Below are 25962 nucleotides of genomic sequence, written 5' to 3' on the forward strand. Positions count from 1 at the left end.
AACAGAGATGTCAGATTCGGCAAATTGATCGACAGATTCCCGACGCCATCGATCCGATGTACCTTCTCCGCATCTTTCGTCAATTGAATGATAAGCCTTCGTTTATAGCAGGGGGAAATCCGGGGCATACTCATTTTATTTTGGAAATTTAAATCTCATCTTTAACTATTTTGTTGAGTCAAGTCTAAGCTTGTCCAAATCCAAAACATTGATATATCAAGGGGCACCAATTCCACCCATGGACAACTTGAAGAAGCATGCTACGAGCAGCGACAATGCCGACCAAGCAAGTGGTGAAGTACTTGATCTTCATGGAAGTTACACCAAGGAGGAAGAGAAAGCTGTCCTGCGCAAAATTGACTTGGTCGTTTTGCCTCTGGTAAGGGGTTCAAGCTACCTCGGTTGTTTTTTCAGGCTAATGATGCATACTTCCAGATGTGCTTCGTGTTTTTTCTACAATATCTTGACAAGCAGAGTCTCAGCTATGCTGGTGTCTTCGGTCTGATTGAAGACCTCAACATGACCAGCTCGCAATACTCATGGTCGAGCTCAATCTTCTATGTTGGCCAACTGGTCGCCGAGTATCCATTTATTTATCTCATGAGCCGACTCCCCTTGACCAAATTTGTCGGTGTGACTGTGTAAGTTTGCTTTCGCGGTATTATGTACTATGTCTATTCCCATCATGTGCTAACCGCCAATTCAGAATTATCTGGGGCATTGTATGCATGTGCCTTGCAGCACCGAAGAATTTCGCCGGATTTGCCACCGTACGCTTCCTTCTTGGCTTCAGCGAAGGCGCCGTCTCGCCTGCCTTCGTAACAATCACCAGTATCTGGTATCGAAAGAAAGAACACAATGTCCGCACGGCATTATGGATTTCCATGAATGGTCTCGCACAGGTTCTAGGCTGCTTCCTGATGTATGGCATTGGCAAAAACTCCTCACTTCCAATCGCTCCCTGGCGCGTGCTGTTTATCATCTGTGGCGCGATAACTTCTGCTGCCGGCGTGGCGTTCTTTTTCCTTATGCCGAATGGCCCCAAAGATGCATGGTTCTTGAGTGCTCGCGAGAGGGAAGTCCTGTCTTTACGCATGGCACAGGACCGGGATGGCGGTGACAAGTCCTCTTTTTCTGTTGCCCAGCTCAAAGAGGCAATAATGGATCCCAAGGCGTGGGTTGTCTTTTGGTTTGGTGTTTTGGTATGCATGCAGTCGCCGGTATTGACTTTTGCATCTCTTGTAATCAAGTCGATTGGATATACTAATCTCGAGACTATGCTATACACGGCTCCTTCGGGGGCTGTGCAAATTGCTTTGTTGTGGATCGGTGTCGGTCTAGTGTTTATCCTCCCTAATCAGCGAACGCTGGTCATTCTTATTCTTATTATCCCACCTCTGATTGGGACTGTGTTCTTGATGAAGTTGGACGTGAGTGCGCGATGGGGTTTAATAGTTGCATCGTGGCTGGTATGTATTTCTATTGACTGGGCCAGGTTTTTGTTGCTAACCCATTCTATTTCAGTCTTCATGCATTACTGCTTCTATGACAATACTTCTTTCACTTGCGGCATCTAATTTCAAGGGAAATACAAAACGCGCTGTTGTGAACGGCATGTTTTTCATCGGTTACTGTGCTGCCTGCATTGCCTCGCCTCAACTATGGACTCACAGCCCTCGTTATACGGAGGGTGTGATAACATCCATCGTGACATGGTGTCTGCTTTTCGTCGTGGTGGTTTTATTCCGCTTCTTGTGTGTATGGGATAATAAGCAACGTGATGAACAAGCTGCCAGTTCTGGTGTTGTTAGTGTGGATCAAGAGGTCAAACTGGACGAGAATGGGTTGCCACAGACAGACCTCACGGATAAACAAGACCGACAATTCCGATATGTGTGGTAACGGGTTGCTGATTGTTTATATTCGTCTTGGAAGGCATTTATAGTATTTCTTGGAGATTAGCTAATATGACTTGTACTACTTTGTTGTAATGTATAGATAGCACCAGAAACGTGATTCATAACGCAAGAGTATCTAAAAAAAGAGACATCTCAACAGATATCCTAAAAAATAACAAGGTTGAATTAAATATAGCCTCGATAGCATGACCATAAGCCAAATATACCCGATTGTTGAAGATCTACGTCCTCAAGTACAGAAGCTACAGAACGGCCGATTATTGTTGTTCAGAATAAATACTAGTTGTTCAATATTCGTACACTATGTTAATATAGGAGCACGATGTGAAATTACGACTGCTCCTTGATGATATCGGCGGCACGCTCAGCAACCGCATACACGGTGCTCTGGAGGTGACCGCAGACCTGGAAAGGCATGACGGAAGCATCCACGACACGAACGTTCGAGGTTCCGTAAACCTTCAGCGACGTATCGACAACACCACCAAGCTCCTTGGGCAGCATGCCGGCTGTGGTAATCGGGTGGAAGTTTGATCGGTCTAGTGAAACGAAATGTTAGCAATGGCATTCCCACCAAATTTCTCTCGGCAAGTCGAACGATGCACGTACACTTGCTGTAAATAAAAGTGGACCAGGCCTTGTCATCCGCACCCGCAGCAACAGTAGAAAGGCCGGGAGTGATCTCGGCACCAGCCATATCAGCAAATGGCTCAGTCTTGAAGATATCACGAATAAACCGTGCCGCCTGTGCCTGAGCGTGGAGATCAAAGTCCAGCATGAAGTACTTGGGGTCAATGATAGCGGGCGCGGTGGGGTCTGCGGAAGAAAGGTGAACGCTGCCGCGAGAGAAGGGAACAGAGCCCCAGTATTCGCTGCTGTATGCGGATCCAGATGCCGATAGGAGGATCTCTGCAACAGGAATTTCATCCTTGAAGATCAGATCCCACTGGATCTTGAAGAAACGGTAGATGTCGCGGGCTTTGGTGATGTTGCCGTTGGCGGAGGCAACCTGAGCTGCATAAGCGGGAAGCTTGCGAAGGAGTTCAGCTCCCAGTGCGGTGGAGTTGGGGAAGAGCTGGTCAGCAGAGGGATAGGCGACGTAGTCGGCGCTCTTGTCGCTGCCGTAGTTCTTCTTTGACTCGAACTGGAGGCCGTTGTTCATTTGATCCTGCAGGTTTTCGCCGACAGTTGGCAGGTTAACCTTGGTGGCGATTCCATGCTTGGAAAGAATGCTAGTTGGGGAGTTTGGGTTAGCTTTCGTCAAATGTTGAACGGAGGCAGTGCTATGCTTACTGTGGGTTTCCGACTCCGGAAAGCTCGAGCAGAACGGGAGATTTCAATGCGCCAGCAGCGAGAATTACTTCACGGGTAGCCTTCACCACGGTCTTCTTGCCGTTGGAAAGAGTGACTTCGACACCGCTTGCGGTGGCCTCGTGTCCATGCTTCCAGGTAATCTTGTTGGCGTGTGTGTTGAGCCAGACATGGAGGTTGGTTCTGTTCTGGTAAGGGTAATAGTAGGCACGAGCAGCATCCTCACGGATGTTGAGGTCGGCATCAACCGTCTTGGGATACAGACTGTATCCGACCATGTCTCCGCTGTTGGCATCCCGGTTGTAGGGAACAGGAACATCGAGGTTCTGGTAGGTAGCGTTCAACTTCTGAGCCAGACCGTCGTTCAACTGTGTTGAAGACCAGCCAACCTTCACGGGCCCAGTAAAGCCGTGGTAGGCCGGGTCAAAGGCAACACCCGATCCCTCCAAGAATGGGTAATTGGCCGGATCTTGCAATTTCTCGCTCTTCTTGAAGTAGGGGAGAAGATTCTTCCAGTTCCAGCCCTTGTTTCCGATGGCCTCCCACGCGTCGATCTGGGCTGCCTGGGCACGGAGGTAGGCCATGCCGTTGATGGTGGATGTTCCTCCGAGTGCCTTTCCGGCACGCACGACTTGTGAGTATCCACCGGCATATTCTTGGGCTGTCGTTTCGTAGGCCCAGTCAATGTCTGTACCGAACGCTTTGCCGTATCCGAGAGTGTTGGTCACGTTTGGGTTGTTGTATACGGAGCCGCCAGCTTCGATCACGAGGACCGTGGTGTTCTTTTGCTCGGACAGTCGGTTTGCAACAACGAGGCCACTGGTGCCACCTCCGACAACGATGTAATCGTAAGTCGAGTCCGACTTGTGGGAGGCATGGGGAACTGCAACTGCTAGTGGAAGCAGGGCAAGTCCGAAGAGGCTGCGCATGATTGCTATAATCCCGGTTCTAGGGGAGAGTGTTCAACAAGGAATATAACAGAGCTTATTTCCTAGTGATTTCCTCGTGGCTACATGAACGATTTATACCTCTGGGTTCCACTATGATTTGCAAGCATGGCGATCCACCTTTGATTCAGGAACATGACAGAACACTTTGTCAGATCAGACTAATTCCTCAACACGCGATTTACGTGCCTGTTGCTCCGTACTCCGTAGCCAAGGGAAGAACAGAAGAATCCACTATTTACCACTATCTACCACTACTCTGTAGGCATTCTATTCCCGAATCGGATACATAGCCAAGGCGTAAGCCCAGCAAGTGGCGACCGAAATTAGAAGTAAATCCTTCTGAGGTTACAATTGTGGATATAAGAAGAATCCTGACACCTCAAATCTCCGTTGTTTTCCCGTTATGGCGCCGGTAAGCAAGTTTTAAAGTTCCTGTAGTGCCTCTCAATACATAAGTCCCTAGTTGATGCTATAATCTCTCTTCCATCGATCCACTTCAATCAGCGGAAGATGGCCGCAGTGGATCTTACTCATCTTTAGTCAGGAAGAAAGTAAGAAAGTATCCACCTTGGAAGAGTCGGGATTAATAATAACGGCATGCCGATCTTCTTCCTTTCGGAATGTAGATCGTGCCGAATCTCCACTTCGTGAAACTTTTCCTAAGACACACAAAGATAACCGGACTCTGCTGTGTTTTATCTCGTTCTCGTATCATCTGTTTCAGTGAGCGAGATTATGTCCCAGGGGGCTATGCAAAATCCGGCCATGTTAACATCCTACCTAGGTATACTCAGTACTCCGTACTCCATATCTACATATCTACGGAGTACTTATGTACTTTGTAGGTAACCATTGTAACTACTTCGTTGATTGGTATCCTTTTTTGGGGAACTTGAGATTTACACTTTTGATCTGATAAAATAAAAGGGTAGCCCCTTGAAATGTTAGAAGACAAGTGGCGAGTCGCGTCACTTGTGGATACAATGCGGAGATTTTCCACCCTAATCACGGAGGACCCTGCCAAAGTACAATGTCGTGATTCGAGAACAGTTTTTGTCAGACAGAGGGCACTAAACAAAATACTATGTTGTATATCCAACACGACGGGCTAGTACTGAAACATTTGAGGTAGCAGCACCAACTTTTGAATTAAGGGTAGAAGCTCCGTGGCATGTGCAGATGAGAAGAATGATTTCTACCATGGTTTCATCAATATCTACTCCGTAGCGCAAATAACCTGTTCAACTAGAGCGCGCATTTGGACCATTAATTTGGCTGCACATGGTCCATTTGTTCTGCAGGCATCGGGGATTTCAAGGGGCATCCACCGGGAATCTGCGGGATCGCCAGGAACGTGGTCAAGATCTCCACAAATTCTACATGATCTTCAAGATCTTCGATTGGAACATGCTCGGGCTGGGCTTTTTATTGTATTTGTAGTCTTGACTTTGAAGTATCTATCCACGTTACTTGTACTCCGTACGTTGTGCCACAATACAAGGGATCTCAGTCATTGTTGATTCGTGGCGTTTCTATCTAAGAACATTCTGAAACAATTTCAGTCGATCAGCACCCGTTCCCTAAAAAGTTAACACCCGGTAGATCCAAAGCATCCACTGCATCCTCATCACCCAAGCCATCAAGATCCTTGCGCAGCCAAAACGACCGGAACCCTTCCACCAATCTCTGGGTGAAAAGTGCCACCTCATCATCCTCCATAGGGGCAAAAGAAAGACGAATATATCGATAAGCTTTCTGGGCAGATGCAGGTGTCGCAGCGAACATTGATCCAGGGCCGACCAGACAAAGATAGGGTTTCTTGGTCAAATGAATCCAAAGCGCCTGTCCGAGTCGCTCGGGGGGGATATTGTGAGCACAAGGGATGGGTATCAACCCGAGTCTCAACCCACACGAACATGCCACCCATCGGCCAGACAAACTCATACATCTGCAGTCGATCAACGACCTCCCAGGCATCGATGTGGTCTTCACTCGATCCATGGAAGAGATACTTGTTCTCTTCTAGAATCGTGCACATAGCCTGCATGCGCGTTTCATACCTGGCGCGTAACCCTTCCAGCCACCGTACCCAACCGTCCATGTGCCAGCCTGAAGCGATCTGTTTGGATGATTTGGTGGATTTATCATCCTGTTGACCAATGATCATTTCCGCTATTAGTGATTGAACAAATCCGGATGGTTGTTGAGTTGACACTTCTGTTATACGAGTGAGACGTTCGATGATAGCCGGCTGCGCTGTGATCCAGCCGAGACGACTACCCGGTGCAATGGTCTTGGAGAATGTATCGAGTCGCACTACTCGACCCTCTGTGTCGATGGATAGATAGGAAGGGACGAGTGAGTCCAGGTAGGCGTAGCCTGAGGATTTGCCTTCTGCGTTGTAGTTCTTGGTGTATAGATTTGGTTGTGAAGATGAGCCACGGTAATGAACCGTCTTTTCATAAGCGGATGGGAACTGCAAGTTCCAGTATGGCTCGTCCTCGATGATAATCACGTCGTATTTCTGACAGAGGGCGTAGATCTCCTTTCGGCGTTCGACAGAGAGAGTTCCTCCAGTGGGATTTTGGCCAGTTCTTGTCATCCTGTCAGCACACATTCACCTCTTTTTTTTTTCTTTCTGCTTTTCCGTTTCTTTGCCAAGGATCTATACTCACGACACAGTATACATCAAATGAGGCCGTCTGCCACGCCGGAAATCCCAATTTTCCAACACATCCTGCAATCCCCCTTTCCCACTAGCAAGCATACCCTGACCATCCATCACGACACCGACGACATTCAACCCGCGAGGCGACACCGTCTGGATAGCATTCATATAAGCAAACTCCTCACACAAGACACCCTCCCGCTGCTGGATCCAATCCCGGTCGGGATTCCATATATTCGTGAATGCTTCAATGGCCTTGGAAAAGCCATCGGTCGATCCACAGGTCAACACCACCTCGGGACCCCCCACATATGGTACATTTGGATGGAGATGGTCTCTTGTGAACGAACGCAGAAAAGTAGTTAAAGGAGGGTATCCTTCGGCGGTGCCATATTGGAGGGCGGTTGTTAAGTCGATTTTGCGAGTGATATCTGGTGTGGTACTCTCCTTGGGGACTGTTACTCGGCCGGAGTGTGAATCTTTTTTATCTTTGGATTCGAATCGCTGGGGTAGAGCGACTTTTGCTTCGAGTGTATCATAGGGGAAATAGGATGCATGTGGCAGACCTAGTCAAATTAGTATATGCTAGAAGTAAGTGGAATTATCTTCCTTTTTTTTTTTTACCTCCAGCGAAGTTAGCAATTCCGGGTGTCTGGAAGTATTTATAGAACCCCTTGACACTGCTGGGTTTCTTGTTCTTGGTCGCATAGGACAAGTGATGTGACAGGTCCAGTGGAGCTGTCATGATTGCCGATCTAACGGTGTTGCATAAATCGGGTATTGATGAGGGGAAAAAGCAATTATATGTAACATATATAACATATGTATATATATTGAAATGAAATATAAAAAAAGCAATCTCTTTGAATTATTATTTAGACAAGTCAATGTTTTTAATCGGAATTCCCCGGTTAGTCCCCCCGCAGTGCTTGATAATCAGGACCAGACTCTAGTGCTCTCAGTCTCCACCAGATCTAACTTCTTTTTGATGGCTTGAACTAATTTGGTTGGCCATAAGTTTGGAGATATCTTATCTGACAGGATTGAGACTGGCTATGGCGATTGCCACGCAATATTAAGTGATTGGCGGGATCCTTCTGGAGTGATTGGCTTCTCATATGACGAGCTCGGAGTATATAAGGAGAATACGGAAAACAAGTCCAACTACGGAGTACAATTTAAGCCATTCTACCCCGAGGGGTCGACCTATGGGTTCATCGCATTTTCTTCTTTGGGGCTGGTTCGAGGTTGGCTTTGTTCTAACAGCATTCACTGGTACCTTACTTCAGCATCTATATGAAAGATGGGAAATTATTATGAGTCTCTTTAAATATTCGCCACTCCATCGGTGTTAAAGCTAGAAGCATGAGAGGAATGACAGAATATGGAATATAGAATATAGAATATAGATGAAAAAGATGTAAATGTGATTAGTTCCATCACTATGAAGATATTTACTCCGACTGAGTGCGTGCTCATATGGACGCGACGGGACGTGTTCATATGTGGCCGGGTTAATTTCTTAAATAGACGATTAAGTGTCTTATCGCACCTCCGAGAAGTCATAATTTTCTCGTCAATAGTCCACAGTAGCCCTACACCGTCGGGTTACAAATTGGCCTTTTTGGGTGATTCTATAGAAAACCCTCGTTTGAAACGCGTGCGTTATGGATATGTAAATAAATTAATAAATCAAATCCAGAGTTGTGGCGTAAAACTTATTGCCGGATATCCGAATTATCGGATATAAAATCATCTAGAATATCGACAACACCCACCATCGAATGAAGAATGAGTCCCCGTTTCTCCCGCACTCAGATATCATGGGCACTAGAATAGCACTAGAATGGCACTTCTTATTTCAGTCAGAATTTTGAGGTTTCGTCTTGCTGATATGATTGAAGTCAACTCCGAAGCCGAACGTCTTTCGCAGTTCGTGGTGGATCAAATTCACGATGTGGCCCACAAAAGGTTGTCAGCTATGAATTTTAACAGGACAAGCCATAATCAGCGGCAACGCTATTTCCATCTCTCCTGCAAGACCCAGCTCTTTTTTTCTAACGCCATAGGCCTGGCCACCCCTAAAAAAAAATAAATGGGAGATGGACCTAAGAACTACCGACTCAAATCTTCCACTTCATATCCTTCACTCTTTTCCCCAACACCTGGAGAGGTTGGATATATGATTCTGGTTGATAATGGGGGACAACAGCATGAATCTAAAGCCGGTCGAGTCGGCGCGATCACTCGCTTCGACTTTCTCGCCCATCCGCGAGGTCCTTTTCGTTGCCATTGTTTGCATGGGTCAATTTATGACACAAACCAATGTTGGAGTATGTCTTTCGCCGCTTGATATTGTCGGCGATAGCTTTGGTATAGATGACCCCGGCATTTTGAGCTGGTTCATGGCTGGGTACTCCTTGACTGTTGGCACATTCATCCTGGTGTCTGGCCGGTGCGGCGATCTATTCGGCTATCGTCGAATTTTCATCATCGGATTCTGCTGGACTGCGCTCTGGTCTCTTGTTGCAGGTCTCAGCGTCTATTCTAACTATATACTCTTCATCTTTGCGCGTGTCTTCCAAGGCATCGGTGGTGCATTGCTGCTGCCCAACGCATTGGCTATTCTTGGAGCCACTTACCAACAAGGAAAGAGAAAGAATATGATTTTTGCCATATTCGGTGCCGCTGCCCCGAACAGTTCCCTTTTGGGAACTGTCTTCGGTGCGATCTTCTCTCAGCTGGCCTGGTGGCCCTGGACATATTGGACCCAGGCTATCGTTTCTCTCTGTTGCGCTGGATTAGGCCTGCTCGTGGTCCCGTCTATTCACCATGATACACCCTTCGACAAATCCTTCTTGGGCCTGTTAAAAGCTCTTGATGTGCTCGGCGGAGCTTGCGGTATCGGCGGCCTAGTGCTTGTGAACATCGCTTGGAACCAGGCGCCTATCGTGGGATGGAGCGAACCCTACGTCTATGTCCTTCTGATCATTGGAATTTTGCTGATCGCGGCGTTCTTCTGTGTGGAATTCTGGGTAGCCGAACACCCCCTCATACCGTTCCACGCATTCAGTCGCGATGTCTCGTTTGTCCTTGGCTGTGTTGCCTGCGGTTGGGGGTCATTCGGAATTTGGATCTACTACTTCTGGCGATTCGAAGAAAAATTCCGTCTGGTGACTCCGCTTCTAGCCTCTGCTCAGTTTGTCCCCGTGGGCCCGATGGGCATCATCGCATGTGTTGTCACTGGATGGCTGATGGGCCGCATGCGCCCCGGGCTGATCATGCTGTTGTCGATGACTGCCTTCACGTTAGGCAATGTTCTGATTGCAATTGCTCCGGTGCATCAGACCTATTGGGCCCTGACATTCGTTTGTTTGTTAGTTATCCCTTGGGGTATGGATATGTCCTTTCCTGCAGCGACTCTAATGTTGTCGAATGCGGTCGAGCGCGAGCATCAGGGTGTCGCTGCATCCTTGGTGACTACTGTCGTCAACTACAGCATCTCGCTGAGTTTGGGACTCGCCGGTACTGTGGAAGTTCACATAAACAACGGAGGTCACACCCCCGATGATCTTCTGAAAGGATATAGGGGCGCTTTATATTTGGCTATTGGTCTTGGTGGATTAGGGATGTTCCTCAGTGCGATCTACGCATTTAAGGGTTATCGAGATGAGAGACGGTCAGTGAATGCCAATAACGAGCAAGCTTAGGAATAACTTAGCGTCTAATTGTATGTAATATTTAATTTTATCAAATCAACAAACTGGTCCATCAGATAAACCCAAGCGTCCGGTCAGGGCAGGTCCTAAAAGGAATATGAGTCCAAACCTAGTTAAAGCTTCAAGCTCAGGGACTTCTGATCTCCATTTTGTGGTGCTGTAAATTATATGACTCTCTATATACTTCTTGAATCTATGTGCTTCTTGAATATCCTTCTCGATCCGTAGTCAGAGATAATATACAACTCAGTCAATTCCTTATTCGAACAAATCTTCATACAGGTAGCCGCGAAGGCTCGGATTACTGATGGGATCTGCGTCAAGATAGTCCTGATCCGGAAATTAAGAGGCCTCATTGTCGGTATCGCGGAGTCCACTGACTCCATAACTCGATGCCGCACATAAAGTATTCCAGACCCTTGATGTACATCTCGAGATCTTGTGTCCAGCTTTCTCTGTTGTTGTGTCGAATTTCATCAGTGGATTGCTTGAGAGCGAGCTCCAATTCTCGACAGTAGCTATACATCAAGCGCTTGCATGCTGGATATGGTAGCCCTGTCTCGTTGGCAAGAATGTAGATGGCGGAAAATGGCCGGGCACCGTCGGTTGGGTTCGCCTGGTATACCTTCCATTCTCGCTCCCAGCTATATATATCATTCATAACACTGACATGCCTAAATGCGGTGCTTTCCAAAGCAGCGGTCTTTTTGAGTTCAGGGGTAGTGAGATAGAGCTTGGCACCGAATCTAACGAGAGCTGTGTAGAATCTAAACTAGCCATCAGTACTCAACAATGATATCCGAAAATAAGCAACAATGACAATACATACGGTCTGCCTACATCTATCTCCCTAAATTTGAGGTATGATCCGAGAGTTTTTATTGTGCTCCTCTCTTGAGATGCCTGAGCCTGCAGAAGTTGACAAAATCCCTGGGCAACGTCATTTGCCAGAACCTCATCCATACTTCGCATGGCCAGGACAGTATCGTGAAGCATCCACTCAAGGCAGATACTTCTGTCGGGGCTCGCTGTTCCAAGGGCAATTGTCATAACCCTGTCCCGATAGGACAGCATTTGTGTAAAACTCATTTTTTCAAGTTGATCTATCTCAAAGGTCAATAGATGTTCAAACCCAACCTCCGGTCATGAGAACTCACCATCAATAAGTAAAGACAAGTAAAGCATCTTGCATGTCAAATCAATGCGATCATCTAGCGTCAATGGGAAAAAGTGACTAAAGGCGCGGGAGAGCCCAATATAAAGGAACCCCTTTTTCTCCTTCTCGCTGGCGAAATTCCAATTGTCACCGAAATAGGGCTCAACCTGAGCTTGAATTTGTTCCCATCCTAGTGGATGGGTTTTGGATTCTAGTTGGCGTGCTGGGATTTCGCAAGGGACATTTCGTGGTGTTGAGTACTGTCGGGCCGATTTGTTTATTGAATAGATAGGGGACGAAAAGATCGGCCGATTGACAGCCAATTTCACTTCAAATCGGCATTCATTTGCCAATCTCTTCCAGATGCATGCCCTTTGAAACCTATGCATGGCAACTTATGTCGATTGGGTTTCATTTGAGTTTTTGGTTGGCGATTGCAAGTCTCCACCACAGATGCTGCACATAATTATGCACGGACCATCGAAACGTGATGTCACTCCATATTGACCAACCATGGTCCATGTCACTCTTCTTCTACGCTTATCTCTAATTCTACTCCAAATTTGCTTCGTACATATATACATGTACGCATAACACCCAATCGATATTCTCTCCCCATTACTCTCACCTTGCAGGCTGAACCCAGTATTAGAAATCAGTTCTACCCCGCCAATCTGATCGTCGGCGTTTGCGAGAGAAAAAGGTCAAGACCTTCATCCTGACATATGGTTCCAGCTTCAGCTTCTATCGGCCATCAAAGCTCTCTGCAGGTAGCCCTACGGCGCCTCGGTGCAATCAAAGCATACAGTGGAAGTTTCCCCAACAGTTCTTTGAGTCTGTCAACAAAGGCTGCCACAATGAGTACACCGTCAGAGAACCTACAGCCTGCCCCATGGCGCGATATCCTTAGCTCTCATCTCGAACAAACACCTGGATATAAATTCACAATTGCAACAATTGGCTACAATGCTCAACAGCGTCCTGTACCTCGCGTGCGAACCTGCGGCTGTCGTGGTTTCTTCCCAGAACTCGAGCTCCACCATAAGGGCCAGGAAGCTATGGATCAGCAGGTGGAAGGTGGTGGCAATCCACCCGTGTTCGAAAGTGACATGCTGTCATTTACCACCGATGCTCGAATGGACAAGCTTCCTCAGCTGGAGTCCTCTGGTCACGCGATTGAAGCAGTGTTCTGGCTAAAGGATCTCATGACTCAGTGGCGCATCAAGGGGACGGCATATGCAATCGGCAACCCAAGTGGAGAGGATGCAGAGGAAGAGAAGACTTCTCGAAATGAGATAAGAAAAGCATTAAGGGTCAAGGGGGTAATGACAGTGACGTCGCAAAGTGGACATGGGAAAAGGCTGTCACAAAATACTTTGCAAACCACTCCCCTATCGCAAGAGGTATGTTGGTTGTCTCTATCTTGGTTCTTGTGTTTTATTCCTACATTGATCTTATACCAGATTGAAAGCCCTGTTTTCCTATCATCGGTAGCCCATACTGACTGGGAATATAGGTTCTTTCCGAAACCCTCACCCTGGACAACCTAGATCCTCAACTCCCAGCCAACCGGATCTCAAACTAGGTCAAGAGGTTCTGGACCTTCATGACTCCATTGCAAGGGCAAATTTCCGAGTTGTCGTCATTCGACCGGAGGAGGTTGAGCGTTTAGATCTTACTGATCAAGAGGACGCCAAAAGATGGAACTGGACGTTGATTGAAGGAGACGATGGTTCTCGGTGGAATGAGGTTGAATTGTGGCCGTGATTCTACCAGTACTGCAAAAACTTGTATTTTCTATACATTTAGGTGCACTTGTATTCCAAAGAATAAGCATGAATTGGGCTATCTACGTTGGATGTTTTCATCTCAAGTTATAAGGCTCTGTATCTATGCGCATTAATGGAATATTGTGAACAAAGACCCCCATTCAATATCTTGGTAGTTTCCGTAGGTGTTTGTTGGAGGATGCGTCGAGTGGGTGTGATTATCAAATCTGCTTGATTTGCGTCCACGGGTGGTTTGCTTGGTGTGAGGTCGTGTCGTTTTCTGGTTGTCTTTCTGGTTGTTGTCTTTCTGGTTGTCGCATGCTTTAAAGGAATCTCACTCTTGCCAACCTCCAGGGCTGTCGCAAATCGACCACAACGACTAATACAACGACTAAGACAACGACTAATCCGCGTCACACGCGCGACGCCTTTCACTTCTCAATTGCTCTAATCTCATTAGTAAAAGTGAGTCCCCTCAAATCTCATTCTCTTACCCGCATTATCCCAGCTCATCCCTTACCACCGGCACATTCAAAGAGTGTCCAACATCAAAATGCCCAACAATAACCCTGCCTGTGCTGACTGCAAGGCCAAGAAGAAGCGGTGCATCCACCGTAACCAACCTGTGAAGGTCACTGAGGCTGAAGCTGTCACAGCCAGCATGTCTTCCCCCCTCCGGTCCTCCTCCTCCTCCTCCCGTCCCAACTCCCGCGGCGACTCCCGCCCCTGTCGCTCCCCCCGGCGTAGCCACCAGAGGCCGCCGCAAGGCCGCCGAGGCTAAGGCCAAGGCCAAGGTACGTAACATCAACCCTCTGGCTTCTACTTGGTTTTGTCACCCAGCTAACGCATGGATATAGGAGATGAGTCCCGTTCCGGCGGACTCCAGCGACGAGCTTTCCTCCCTGCCCTCTGAGGCCGAGGAGAAGCCGGTGGTGAAGAAACCCACCAAGCGCACTCGCCGCGCCAACACCACCGCCGCCCCCGAGTCTCAGACCGGGCCCCGTGACCTCTCCCCCGATAACCTCCATGCCTCCTCCACCATGTCCGTCCACGCCATCTGGGCGCGTACCCTTCAGGACAACCTCCAGAGACTGGAGAGGAGCATGCAGGCCTTCAACGAGGCTCACCGCAATGGCCTCGCCGCTCCCCAGGCCTTGAATGAGGCCCACCGTGAGACCCTCGCCGCCGCCCAGGCTATCCAGCACACTGTCGATGGCTGGATTCAGACCTGGGCCGTCTCTGGTCGTTGAGCGTTCTCAACGTACATCACCGCACCCTTCCCACGCCTCGGTCCTAGTTTCTTTGGTCCTCATGCTTTGGGGTGGATATTTGCGGTCAGTTGAGATTTGAGTGGTTTTGATCTGAGAGGACATTCTTCGGTCCCTGATATGGGAAGTACCTAGGTACGCGACCAGGTTAGGATAATTCACGTGGCTTGAAGCCACGTGAGCCTGGTCGGCACCCATGGATCTGTTTGTTTTGTTTTCGAGAAACGTTTCTGGTGTCCCCTGGACACCTACTTAATCCATTGATTTTCGAACTCGAATCGTCCCTTGTAAAAATAAACCCCTATACCTAGGTGGTAGTAGATTCGACATGTATATTCCATACTAGCATACCCCAATGTTGAACGAGTTATTTGTATTTCACGTGTGAAGCCTAGATCTAGAAAAGTCAATGTACTTCGTAGGCGTTAAAAAGAATATACATATTATTTTCAAAGTGGTTTGGAGGGGACCTGATATGGACATTTGGATACAGGGAATTTCCCAGGACTGTACATTAGCGAATGCCAATGGCCAGCTCTCGATTTCCACCGATCAGCCAACCACCGTTGCGTATCAAAACACAGTGGGACCCGGACCTCCAACCAGGGACACTCCCGGCTCTTCCGCGGGAGGGATCGTCCGGCTCCCCAATAGTGTGTCCCAGCTCCATTTGCTTTTTTCCATGGTTCCAAGGTATTGACGGTATTTGAGTATTTGACTTTCATAATACTTGTATTCCCCGTGATCCCCGAGTCCCCGGTTTTTGGTCCCCGACCGTTACGTGTCAAACCTATCTTAGGAAAGGTACCCGGTTGATGTCTACAAAGTACCTAGGTACTCCGTACGGAGTACAGGGTTCTCATCAAATTTAATTATCTTTTTGTTTCTATTTTGTCTGGTCTACTTCAACAATCTCCAGGTCTCCGGGAATATCCCCATGTATTTCGGTTGCTGGGAGACTGAACTTTCCGAAGAATGGGTGGCTTGAGTACAGCGTTTGGATGATCAGGCTCATTCTCATAATGATCATCACCAACTTTTTTGCCCAAGACCATATTCAATTCCTCTAAAGTACTAATGGAGCACGGAGTACTCCGTATGCCTAGGTACTCAGTTCCCTATGGCAACACTACTCTTTAGTCTGCATGAACTGACACTGACACATGCAGTAATCCACCTCACCGCTTGAGTGATGATGGTACAAGCGGTCCAATCATTAATGAAAGACGAGGAGTCGTAGATGCAGTTAGCCCTAAGATGTGCAGGGTGTACACGGGATTCCTATCAAATATACGTCAGGTAAGTTAGTGTACGGAGTAGTGTACGGAGATATATATTAATATTATTAATATACGGTACCCCCGTACTCCGTACCAAGGTATGACCCACTAAACAAAGTATTTACAATACCAATACCATACTCTTCGATTTCTCTCCCAAAGGTTCTTTTATTCTCTTCATCTTTCCCCCTCTCTGCTTCACCGTTACTTGCACTTTGAACTGCAGATCATATATCATTGAGGGGTTACTGATCGCTTCTCTTCTCGCTTTCTTCGTCCCCTTTTTGTCTCTCCACCCTTACGAATTCTGGTCGAACTCACGATTTACGACGAAACGAACAACAGAAACACCTACCTGATTATAATACTTTGACCGCCCATTCTTTGATTTCGAGCCTCTGAAAAGGGTGGCACCGGGGGATTCAATAATTTCTTATGGCCATGGCATCAATGGATGCTCTAGGGGCCTTCACCCACATGAAAGACAACATTCCTGCATGGATCACTCGCGTTTCAGAGCTCGCAGCACACACTCACAAAAAACATGATGAATACTCCGAAGCGTACAGACGCCACGCAACCTTCAAGTCCCGCCGACGCAAAAACAGCTCTGTTTGCTCCATCCACACCAATGACCTCGTTCCGATCGCAGAAAGAAAGGGTCCCAGCCCAGAACCTCTGGCCCTGGAGACACCACAGGATGCGCCCGAGCAAGGCCAACGTTCAGGCCGCAAGCGCACTACAGATGAGGCCCCATCAGTCGAGTCCAATGAAGAACACAACATGTTGGTAAGCACACGGCACAATGTCATCATTGAATATGATGGCCATACACAACAGACGCTCGAGACAATTGTACGCGATATCGGGGTGGCCAGGAACAACATCAGACGAGGACAGATGTCATTGATGCCGCGCACTGGACTGCGCTCGGGCTTGTTGAGCAAAGGCATGATGAATATGCCGAGTGGATTGGGACAGACAGGGTCACTCTCTTGTGTTCGCAGCACCCGGACCACATCTGGAGTTGTCGGTATCTCTGGGACCAGCGCACTTCGGAAAGACTCCCCTTTTGACTTCGCAGACAAGCAGTTGGAACTTGCTCATGCGCTTTGCGAGACAGCAGCTTACCAAGTCCTCCGATCTGGCGACTGTGGCACGGAATTGGATGGCGTGGAGGAGAAATTCAAGATGCTACTCGAGGCGGCTATCAACGAGGTCGACCGTATCATGGCAGAAAAGAAACAACAAGAAGAACACGAGCAAAAACAACAAGACGGGACCGCAGAAGAAGGACCTCCCAAGCCGCCCCCTACTCCATCCGCGGCCCGACTCGCCATGGTTGCTGCCATAGCTGCGAACAAGCCCTCGATGGCCACGACAGGCCCCATTGAAGTCGATGATAACTCATCTCTTTCGGCTGAGTCGATTGACATCACTGCATTCCGATCCACCCGGATCCGAGTGTAAACACTAGCAACGCCAACACTTGACCTCATATTAGCGATTTAGCGTGTGTTGAAACCCTTCCAGCAAAACCTTTACAGCCAGTTGATACCTTTGATCTGTTGAGACCATCTCCTTCTCTTTGATTGGCCTTCCATTTTTTTTTTGCCTTTCTGCATCTTTGATTGTGTTCTGATTTGTAGTTACTGGGGCGCGCATACCAATTACTCCATTCATTCCCTTATTTGCGATCCATGTTTTACTGTTCTTTCTCACTGTCTTTGATCAATTTTTTCAATCTTGTCCTTGTTTGGGGGTACATATCTCCTGCCTGTCTCTTGCATCAGCTCATGACTCATTCCCAAGGGAGCACGGCGTTGGAATCGGCGTTTTTATTGTTATTTATGTTTCTGCTTCTGTCCTTGCCCATTGAGTTTCCTGGGCCTCTCTGCGTTCCTTGCATCCATTCTCAGTACATATTTATGGCAGGAATTTGAGGTGTTTTTTTCATGGATATTTCAGCTTTATTACCAAGTTTCCATACATATAAGGTCTACAACATACGATAAAGAATTGTACGGAGTACTACACCGTACGTTGATGGCGTGGTGGCCCCAACATTCCAACGGATTTGAGTCAAGTTCCGCCAATAATGTGAAAATGTACAAATGAATTTGGATCCTTGTCATTATCCTTGTCTTCCCTGTAATAATCCTGGATTCAGCTCGGCAATATCCTAATGCATAACCGTTGCCGTCCCCTGTCTCGGTACGGGAAGACAACGGCATGCATGTCTTTTGAGTGATTCGCCAAGCAAGGTCGCCAGGCTCCGTTGTGGGGTCCAGGAGCCAGTGATACCCAACCTTCCTAGTTAAGTAAACAGTCTGGTAACATAGTAGCTTGAAGACACAAGTGGGGGGGGCCTTAACTAGGGGTAAACTTCAGTTCTTTGTACAACTATATGCTGTATACTCCATAACAGATCATAGAGTATCACTCGTGTGTATTGTCGCTCAGATCATCTTCCTAGTTCCCCACGACAACCACGAGGGCTAGGGCGGCAATTTCCTTAATTTGTTTCAGGTTCAAAGTACATCTTCAAAGGATTTGTACGTATGCATGCATGGCACACACTGCTGTGGAGTACGAGGTACAATGTACATCATGCGACCCATTAAGGGTGCCTACTTGTGCTTACTAGAGAAAAGCCTTGTTTTTCTACGTGCGAAGAAGTACTTTGTACACATCTTTCGCTATGCCTTGGGAGAAAATTCAGCTGAGACATACATACTCTCCATAACTACGGAGTATAGAGTACAGTTGTACTATGTGCTAAAAAAAAAACGCCTCTGGTTTAGCTTCGGGTGTGTGCGTGGACATGATATTACTATGCATGGTCTAGACACATTTTCTTTCGGTCGATAGATGTGGCAGCTAACATAATGATAATGTATATAATAATATATATGGTGGCTCCCACCGGGCAGCATGCAAGTGCAGGGATCTTGCTTCTCGAATATACGAAGTACGTAACTGAACCATCTTGAATACAGTCTATCCGTATTAGTATTATATTCCTTCTTTCTCGTTCTTCCGAGAGAATCGCTATCTCTAATGTCCCCTTGATAATCGTCTCACCTTGAGCACAGGCTCTAAATTGGAAGATCTTATTTCAATCTAATAAAAACATGGAATATATTAAGGAAGATGCTTAGCCTCGAAGTTGACACTCTTAATATTAATATTAATACAGTATAAGTATAGTAATTTAATATGTATTGTATACCGAACCCCCGCCCGTCTCTATGCCGATCAATTCGCTGTCAACTTTACCTTCCCCTTTTAGGTAGCGCGGATCATTATTCCAGTTGTTGTTTTTTTTTTTTTTTTTGTTTACGGGATGAAAGTACGATGTAAGACGGGGGAGAAATTTTTGAGTCGTTCTACATTAACGAATTGTTTTTTTGATGGTTCAACAGTGCTTCATGTCTGTACATGCAGAAATGTGTCCTACCCCTTAATAAGAGATTCAATGATGCATTTACAGTCTACATGTCAGACATCAACAAAAACAAGCATAAATTACAACCCAAAATTTGTATTTTAAATTGATATTATCGACCCCACTCCCACTAGCCAGAATTGACAGGTGTCAAAGGACATAGCAAGCCAAGCAAGCCACCACGGTATCCTACCGCAGTTAATCCCGAATAACAACCAGGCCCCCTCCATGACGCTTGACGGCAGTGGCCCTTTCTCTGTTAGTGCTGAATTTACAACAAGGATGTGAACACGGTGCATAGGCTATAGTAACCTCCTTCCCTCCTTGGCAAGAGGGTCACAGGATTCTACTAGCTTGCTAGCAGGGAAGACTCTGCTAGTTTCTGTTATTTCAATTCTTTCAGGGGAGATATTGGTACTTCTGAATGTGATATCTAAATTGCGGCAGAATCAAATCTCGCTTGTAGGTATACTACTCCGTACGTGGTGTGATGATACACCGCATAAACTTTATGCGGGTATTTGATTGTCAAAAGGTAAAATCCACCTGGGGCACTCGAAAGAAGCTTACTTGCAGGGGAATGGGGGTGATTTGAGTGGATTAAATACGAGTACGAAGTCAATCACCTTAGTCTTGACAAAAGTACCTACGTGTCACATGTTCACAGGTACTATTGTAAAGTACGAGATATCATCGATTCTATCTGCAGTTGGGATACCTACACTGTATTCTATGGCAGAATAAATCGAAGATATCTCAGTAATAGAGAGCCAGGTTACTGATTGACTGGTATTTCTCAATCCAATGACTAAATCACTCATTTTGCAATACTCGAGAAGTCATGTGCGGTATACGGAGTAAAATATTGAATATATATATATATATATATATATATAATATTGAGTTACTGGCCGACCATGGTTATAAGAGTTATTGACTTCCCGAGATTCGATATCCATCCATGGATGTCATTGATTGGGATTGTACCTTGCAATTGTAGTTATTTTAGAACAACCGTGCAATATCTATTGTCTAATAACCAAAAAAAAAAGTAATTAATCACTTCATAATTCGAAACATGAACATATGTGGACCAAAAAGATAAAAGATATTGCATTGACGGGGAATCGAACCCCGGCCACTACTTATCAACCACTTCGGATGAAATGATATGGAAGAGTAGTATTCTACCACTGAACTACCAAAGCTTCTTATTGGTTTTGGATGCCTTGTAACGTATTGTGACTTCCTAAAATCTGAATCATTTTTTCACTTATAAAGGTGTGGGATTTGAATTCGCCCACCTTCCACACTACTCTATGTTAATCCGGGTTCTAACATAGTGATGCTATTTATTGTTATTTGATAATTCCTCTTCAAAATAACTCGAATCACCCTCCAATTAGCATAATGTGCATTTCAGATACGCACAATGCAACCCCTTCTCTGCCACCCGGAGACATCCTAATCCACGCGGGCGACTTAATAGCCCATAGCACCCTTGAATCGCGGGAAACCACGACCTTATTCTGGATGAAATGAGCGAGATGAAGTTTCTTACGCGTGAGGGACTTGGTGCTGCGAAGCGCAAGGTATTGGATTGGACTGGGATTCATTATTTGCAAAATGAAGCAGTGTTGCTAGAACTCCCAGTCCCCGCATTGAGGGAGCAGCAAGCCCGGAAGATAAAAATATACGGATCTCCAATGACACCGGAGTTTGGCCTTTTGGGCCTTCCAATAAAGTCTGGATGGCCGAGCATGTCCGAATATGGGTACGCCGATCCGTATGAGATACTCACCCACACCCCAAACCCATTCACTGTGTTTCTTAACGAGAGGAAATACGAGGCTATTCGGATGATTGGCTTGCTTCGAGAAGCGGAGGCCCAAAAAGAGACCTACATCGCACACTTTAATCGTTTCTACGAATTCAACCTTTTGCGAGCCTCTGACGTTCTTAAATTGAGAATGATCAAGACTGGACACCCCTACACGGAATTAAATGTGCAGTATAGAATGACGGGTGATATTTGCAAGCATGTGAGCGAGCAGTTCTGTGGTGGTCGACTCAGAACTCACCCATCGTGTAAAGGAAGACCACACTCAATCAGGTTTTTCGAGGAAATGGTGAACCTCTTCACCTGTGCTCCTGGAACATCATTCTTTGTCTCGGTGGCGAAATCGTCAGTTTGACGCCGCAAGCAGGGAACATCCCTTCTAAATCCAGAATATGTGAACTTCATCACTACTCTAGTAGAGAAACTGGTTGTAGCGGGCTGTGCTCCACAGGACATCTTGGTCCTATCATTTTATGATGAGGAACGCCGCGCTCTATCTTCTTTGCTCCATATATGGAGGCGAATAGCCACGATTGGGCTGGAAAGCCGCAGCGAACCGATTCATCGTGCTGGGATTCGAAACACACATCTGCCCTATTCTCGGGGAAGATCGGGAGGCTCTATCGCCAAGGTCGAGGGTGTCAGGATTCAATTAGCGTTGTGAAATTTGGATTGATTTGAATTCAGTATCATTCATGTCCTATTGAATATAAGACGCAACTAAACGGATATCATCACTCATAACCCCCTGCTCCTTCTATTTAACCCATTGAAAATGCCCAACATAGCCCGGCCCTGAAAGATAGACAGTACGAAATAAAGAAAAAGCAACATATTCAAGAGACAGAAAGCACAATCCCATCTCACATCTCCTCGTAGGCACAATCCGGATGCATGACGAAAAGAACCTTCCCGTCATTTTGCTGGGCGTCATCGCCAGTTCCATCTGTGAGACCAGACCCGGAGATACGCAGCAGGAGTTTGTCCTATAGAATAATTTTGTTAGTCACATGTACTTGATGGGAATTTGCAGATATTGCCGTAGCAAAGGAAGGTCGACTAACCTTGACCATGCGTTTCAAGACCTTGCCTGCCAACTCGCGCTCACGCTCGTAATCATCTTCGGTGTTGAGTTCACCCTCAATTTGCTCCAGGTACCAGAGTAGAAGATCTTCTTGCTCGACACCTTCACCCGAGTTCACTTCGTCCTCGTGTACACGCCGGACGACCAGGTTCAGGATCTTGGCGTACTTGTCGTAAGTGATCTTGGTCTTCTGGCGTTCCGGCTGGGCAGGGGCTGGGGCAGGTTCTGCGATATCACGCATGGGGCTATCACCCTCATTGTCGCCATCGGCCATCTCCTGGTCTTCATCGGCGCCGTTGGCGTGAGTAGGGACATCATCTTCAATCTCAACATCATCTTTCTCAACAGTCACGATACTCTGGCGGAGAAGATCGTATGCCTCGATGACGAACTTGGGAGTGATCTCTTCGACACAGTTGGCCTTGGCGACAGCCTCGGACAAACGGATCAAAGACTCGAGCTGACGAACGGTGATACGGTATGAAGAGCGGCCCACACCTCCCTGGGCATCATTGGAGCGCAGCTCCTTGTATTTCTCGACCAACAGTGTCTTCGCCTCGTCAGTGAAGACGGGGCGGAATGTGCGGGCGAAGCGGATGTAGCGCTGCAGTTGTTCTGTGCTCAGTTCGGGCTCAACAGCCTCATCACGGTTCATGTGCACGTTGACAATGTGCTCGGCTAAGCTGCGGTCAACGGACTCCTTTGGATCATCACGGATAACAAAGAACACATCGAAACGACTCATAATGGGAGCGCTGAAGTTCAAGTTGTTCCGAAGAGTTTGTTTTGGGTCGTAGCGACCATTAACGGGGTTAGCAGCAGCGAGGATGGATGCACGGGCATTCAGAGTAGTATGGATACCAGCCTTAGCAATGGAGATTGTCTGCTGTTCCATGGCTTCGTGAATAGCGACCTGATCGGCGATATCCATTTTATCGAACTCGTCAATGGCACAAATACCACCACCGTTCTACAAGGAAAATGTTAGCGTTGAACGCAAACTTAATCGCAGCCACATTTAGAACTTACCGCAAGCATCAGGGCACCGGCTTCAATGGTGAACTCGCCTGTCTCGGGATCCTTCACCACTGAAGCTGTCAAACCAGCTGCCGATGAGGCTTTACCACTGGTGTATACTGCACGAGGGTGCAATGAGCAGACGTATCTAAGGAGCCATGTCAGTAACCAAGTGCTATATGTGAGGAGATGACAAAACTTACTTCAAGAACTGACTCTTACTGGTCGATGGATCGCCAACAATACAGATGTTGATATCACCACGAAGTTTCAGGCTCTCAATTGATGTCGACTTGCCAACACCACCGATCAACTGCAAAAGTAGACCCTTTTTGATTTGACGATGACCCCAGATCATGGGGGCAATCGAGTCCACAAGTCGGGCGTAAATATATTCGGAGTGCACCAGTCGCTTAAGATCCTGGACTTCGGCCGGAGTAAGACTTTGCAAGAAAGCTTCTTGGGCTGACTCATCCCCGATATCAGCCTCCTGGTTCTGGTTCAAGGAGGCCAGGATGTTATTTGACTGGCCACTCAGCTGCTGCTCTGGCTTCTGGCCAGGAGTGGTTGTGTCTGGGGTAACCATGCAGGATAGGAAGGCCAACCGGTAAGTCAGATCGCGCACGCCCAGAGACTTCAATCCAGAAACTCCGCTACCACCGACCTCGTTACCTCGGAAGGAATTGTCATCGCGGACGGCCTCAGGACGCACACCGGGAAGACCCAATTGACTGACATCAGGAACGACAATCAAGGTACCTGTAAAGACGCAGCGTTCACCGGCCTTGGCGCGATCAACCATCTCACCACGCAAGATGACATCCATTGTGCGAGGCATGCTACCAGTTGGAATTTCGTGCGATGATTCCTGGAGCTTGACTTTTTGCCAATCGACAAATGTACTCTTTCCGATATCCAGGCGCCATCCCACGCGGTTACCGCAGGTGTTGTTGGGGCACTCCGTTGGCTCAGTATATTTGAAAGTTTGTTCAACATTCGGGACGACAGTCTTGCAACCTTCACAGATAAAAGTTCCCAGCGACAATTCTGGTCTAACTTCCGAAGTTCTTGTAACAGTTCCAGAGACGGACAGCAATTTCCCGATCTGATTCGTCCGAAGTTGTCGCAGTCTGGAAACCAGAGGCAGGTTGTAAAATGCAAGGGCAAACAATTTGTCAGTTTGTTGGTGGCGAGTCTTCTCGCGGATCTGACGCTCAAGGTCGGGGTTATCTGAAACGCCCGCATATGCTGAGGCAACTGAGGTACTGGCTCGCGAAGAGGCGCTGGCAGTCATTCGGTGGGAGACGAAGTATTCAGGTTCGTATTTGGCGATGAGATTGTGAAGTCCTTTGGTGAGGAAGGGTTGGAATCGATAGTATTGGCCGGCAATGGCATCTGCCAAGACAGGATTAAGGATGTGTGTGAAATCAACGTAGAGAGTCGACAGCTCGAATTTTTTCATCCCCTTGATCTGGGCAATATAATACTTGTCACTAAGAAACTCCCCTGATGAGGGTGGCGCAGAAGATGAGGGTTCATCGATGTATGACTCGAGCAGCTCTTCAAATGCCTGCTGGACTTTCTCTGCCGCCTCATCGACCACCGGCGGGGGGCCAGGGGCATATGGGTTTCGCATACGGCTGACTGCCGAGCTTCCCGCTCCGACAACTTGGTCATCTGGGAAGGCATTCATATCACTCATAGGGCCATTGCTCTCTGAGCGTCGGGAGCTGGGCAGATTGTCGGATCGGAGACGAGAAGGCGCAGAGCCCAGCTCGGACTGGATCACGGCGTCGAAAAGGGAAGACATGGCAGAGAGCTAATCGGCTAAAAATGGCCAATGTAAAAAAAGGGTATTAAGCTCCCACGTCTTGAAGGGGGAAAAAGAAATGTGGAGAGGTGATATCGTCGACTCAGTTTGCTATCTTAGTTTTTCGTGGGTCTCCTTCGCGGGTCTCCTTGGGCAACTAAAGCGCGACGCGAACGCGTGTTCGGAAGAATAGTTGATCCCACACCGACGCGTTAAGTGGTTTCCGTATGTAAGCATATACGCTAACCCATATAGGAAGTAGGTCCTCCTCATCTTCACTGCAAATAACATTGAGTCTTCCGCTTAGTGCCCCCACTATCGTTCTCATAAGGCGCACAAATGCTAGCTCCCGATGTTTCCGAAGTTATAGCCTAACTTCTGGTCTTCAAATCCTGAAACATATCTATCTTACATTTACGTATGAAATTAAAGGGGAATAGGACAGTACAGACTTGGAAACTACAGCTATGACCGGAATTATTTGTCAATCCTAATAAATAAGAGTTGCAAATCAACACCCCTTTTCATTCAACAAGTGACAAATAAGGAGATAGGACCGTGAGTCCCCTCCGCCAGAAGCCCACTTTAAATGACATATCCCAAATCCCGAGTACTACTTTATAGTTCGGCGTACTCCGTAATATATATATTTGAAATGGAATACAATATACTCCGTACTCCAAATGTAAATCCGAGATCATTTTCAAGTCCCAAGTAGGACAG

The 25962-nt window shown here is 47.2% G+C and overlaps 10 protein-coding genes across 10 annotated transcripts; 6 read left to right on the forward strand and 4 right to left on the reverse strand.

Annotated features, from left to right (window-relative positions):
• Positions 1 to 238: 238 nt before the first annotated feature.
• Positions 239 to 1902, forward strand: N7487_007393 (uncharacterized protein; the record flags this gene model as incomplete). Its single annotated transcript, XM_056875123.1, has 4 exons — positions 239 to 379; positions 436 to 641; positions 707 to 1469; positions 1525 to 1902. The coding sequence occupies 4 exons, from the start codon at positions 239 to 241 to the stop codon at positions 1900 to 1902; spliced, it is 1488 nt and encodes a 495-aa protein (XP_056727311.1).
• A 347-nt stretch (positions 1903 to 2249) lies between these two features.
• N7487_007394 (GMC family oxidoreductase) lies at positions 2250 to 4159 on the reverse strand (the record flags this gene model as incomplete). Its single annotated transcript, XM_056875124.1, has 3 exons — positions 2250 to 2458; positions 2529 to 3151; positions 3213 to 4159. The coding sequence occupies 3 exons, from the start codon at positions 4157 to 4159 to the stop codon at positions 2250 to 2252; spliced, it is 1779 nt and encodes a 592-aa protein (XP_056727312.1).
• A 1587-nt stretch (positions 4160 to 5746) lies between these two features.
• Positions 5747 to 7593, reverse strand: N7487_007395 (putative aromatic amino acid aminotransferase; the record flags this gene model as incomplete). The annotated part of the gene is made up of 4 exons (XM_056875125.1): positions 5747 to 6022; positions 6075 to 6774; positions 6856 to 7414; positions 7473 to 7593. The coding sequence occupies 4 exons, from the start codon at positions 7591 to 7593 to the stop codon at positions 5747 to 5749; spliced, it is 1656 nt and encodes a 551-aa protein (XP_056727313.1).
• A 1453-nt stretch (positions 7594 to 9046) lies between these two features.
• On the forward strand, positions 9047 to 10558 carry N7487_007396 (MFS transporter; the record flags this gene model as incomplete). Its single annotated transcript, XM_056875126.1, has 1 exon — positions 9047 to 10558. The coding sequence occupies one exon, from the start codon at positions 9047 to 9049 to the stop codon at positions 10556 to 10558; it is 1512 nt and encodes a 503-aa protein (XP_056727314.1).
• A 361-nt stretch (positions 10559 to 10919) lies between these two features.
• N7487_007397 (uncharacterized protein) lies at positions 10920 to 11752 on the reverse strand (the record flags this gene model as incomplete). The annotated part of the gene is made up of 3 exons (XM_056875127.1): positions 10920 to 11334; positions 11397 to 11670; positions 11725 to 11752. 3 exons carry the CDS (start codon positions 11750 to 11752, stop codon positions 10920 to 10922), a joined length of 717 nt encoding a protein of 238 aa, XP_056727315.1.
• An 828-nt stretch (positions 11753 to 12580) lies between these two features.
• N7487_007398 (uncharacterized protein) lies at positions 12581 to 13308 on the forward strand (the record flags this gene model as incomplete). Its single annotated transcript, XM_056875128.1, has 2 exons — positions 12581 to 13126; positions 13240 to 13308. 2 exons carry the CDS (start codon positions 12581 to 12583, stop codon positions 13306 to 13308), a joined length of 615 nt encoding a protein of 204 aa, XP_056727316.1.
• A 737-nt stretch (positions 13309 to 14045) lies between these two features.
• N7487_007399 (uncharacterized protein) lies at positions 14046 to 14742 on the forward strand (the record flags this gene model as incomplete). Its single annotated transcript, XM_056875129.1, has 3 exons — positions 14046 to 14106; positions 14153 to 14286; positions 14350 to 14742. The coding sequence occupies 3 exons, from the start codon at positions 14046 to 14048 to the stop codon at positions 14740 to 14742; spliced, it is 588 nt and encodes a 195-aa protein (XP_056727317.1).
• A 1748-nt stretch (positions 14743 to 16490) lies between these two features.
• On the forward strand, positions 16491 to 17510 carry N7487_007400 (uncharacterized protein; the record flags this gene model as incomplete). Its single annotated transcript, XM_056875130.1, has 1 exon — positions 16491 to 17510. One exon carries the CDS (start codon positions 16491 to 16493, stop codon positions 17508 to 17510), a length of 1020 nt encoding a protein of 339 aa, XP_056727318.1.
• Positions 17511 to 21026: 3516 nt separating this feature from the next.
• On the forward strand, positions 21027 to 21683 carry N7487_007401 (uncharacterized protein; the record flags this gene model as incomplete). The annotated part of the gene is made up of 1 exon (XM_056875131.1): positions 21027 to 21683. The coding sequence occupies one exon, from the start codon at positions 21027 to 21029 to the stop codon at positions 21681 to 21683; it is 657 nt and encodes a 218-aa protein (XP_056727319.1).
• Positions 21684 to 22191: 508 nt separating this feature from the next.
• N7487_007402 (MCM DNA helicase complex subunit MCM6) lies at positions 22192 to 25239 on the reverse strand (the record flags this gene model as incomplete). The annotated part of the gene is made up of 4 exons (XM_056875132.1): positions 22192 to 22314; positions 22393 to 23382; positions 23442 to 23577; positions 23633 to 25239. 4 exons carry the CDS (start codon positions 25237 to 25239, stop codon positions 22192 to 22194), a joined length of 2856 nt encoding a protein of 951 aa, XP_056727320.1.
• Between the last annotated feature and the right edge of the window lie 723 nt (positions 25240 to 25962).

Source organism: Penicillium crustosum, assembly GCF_028827405.1.
Source record: "Penicillium crustosum strain IBT 35664 chromosome Unknown utg000003l_segment0_segment0, whole genome shotgun sequence".
NCBI lineage: Eukaryota > Fungi > Ascomycota > Eurotiomycetes > Eurotiales > Aspergillaceae > Penicillium > Penicillium crustosum.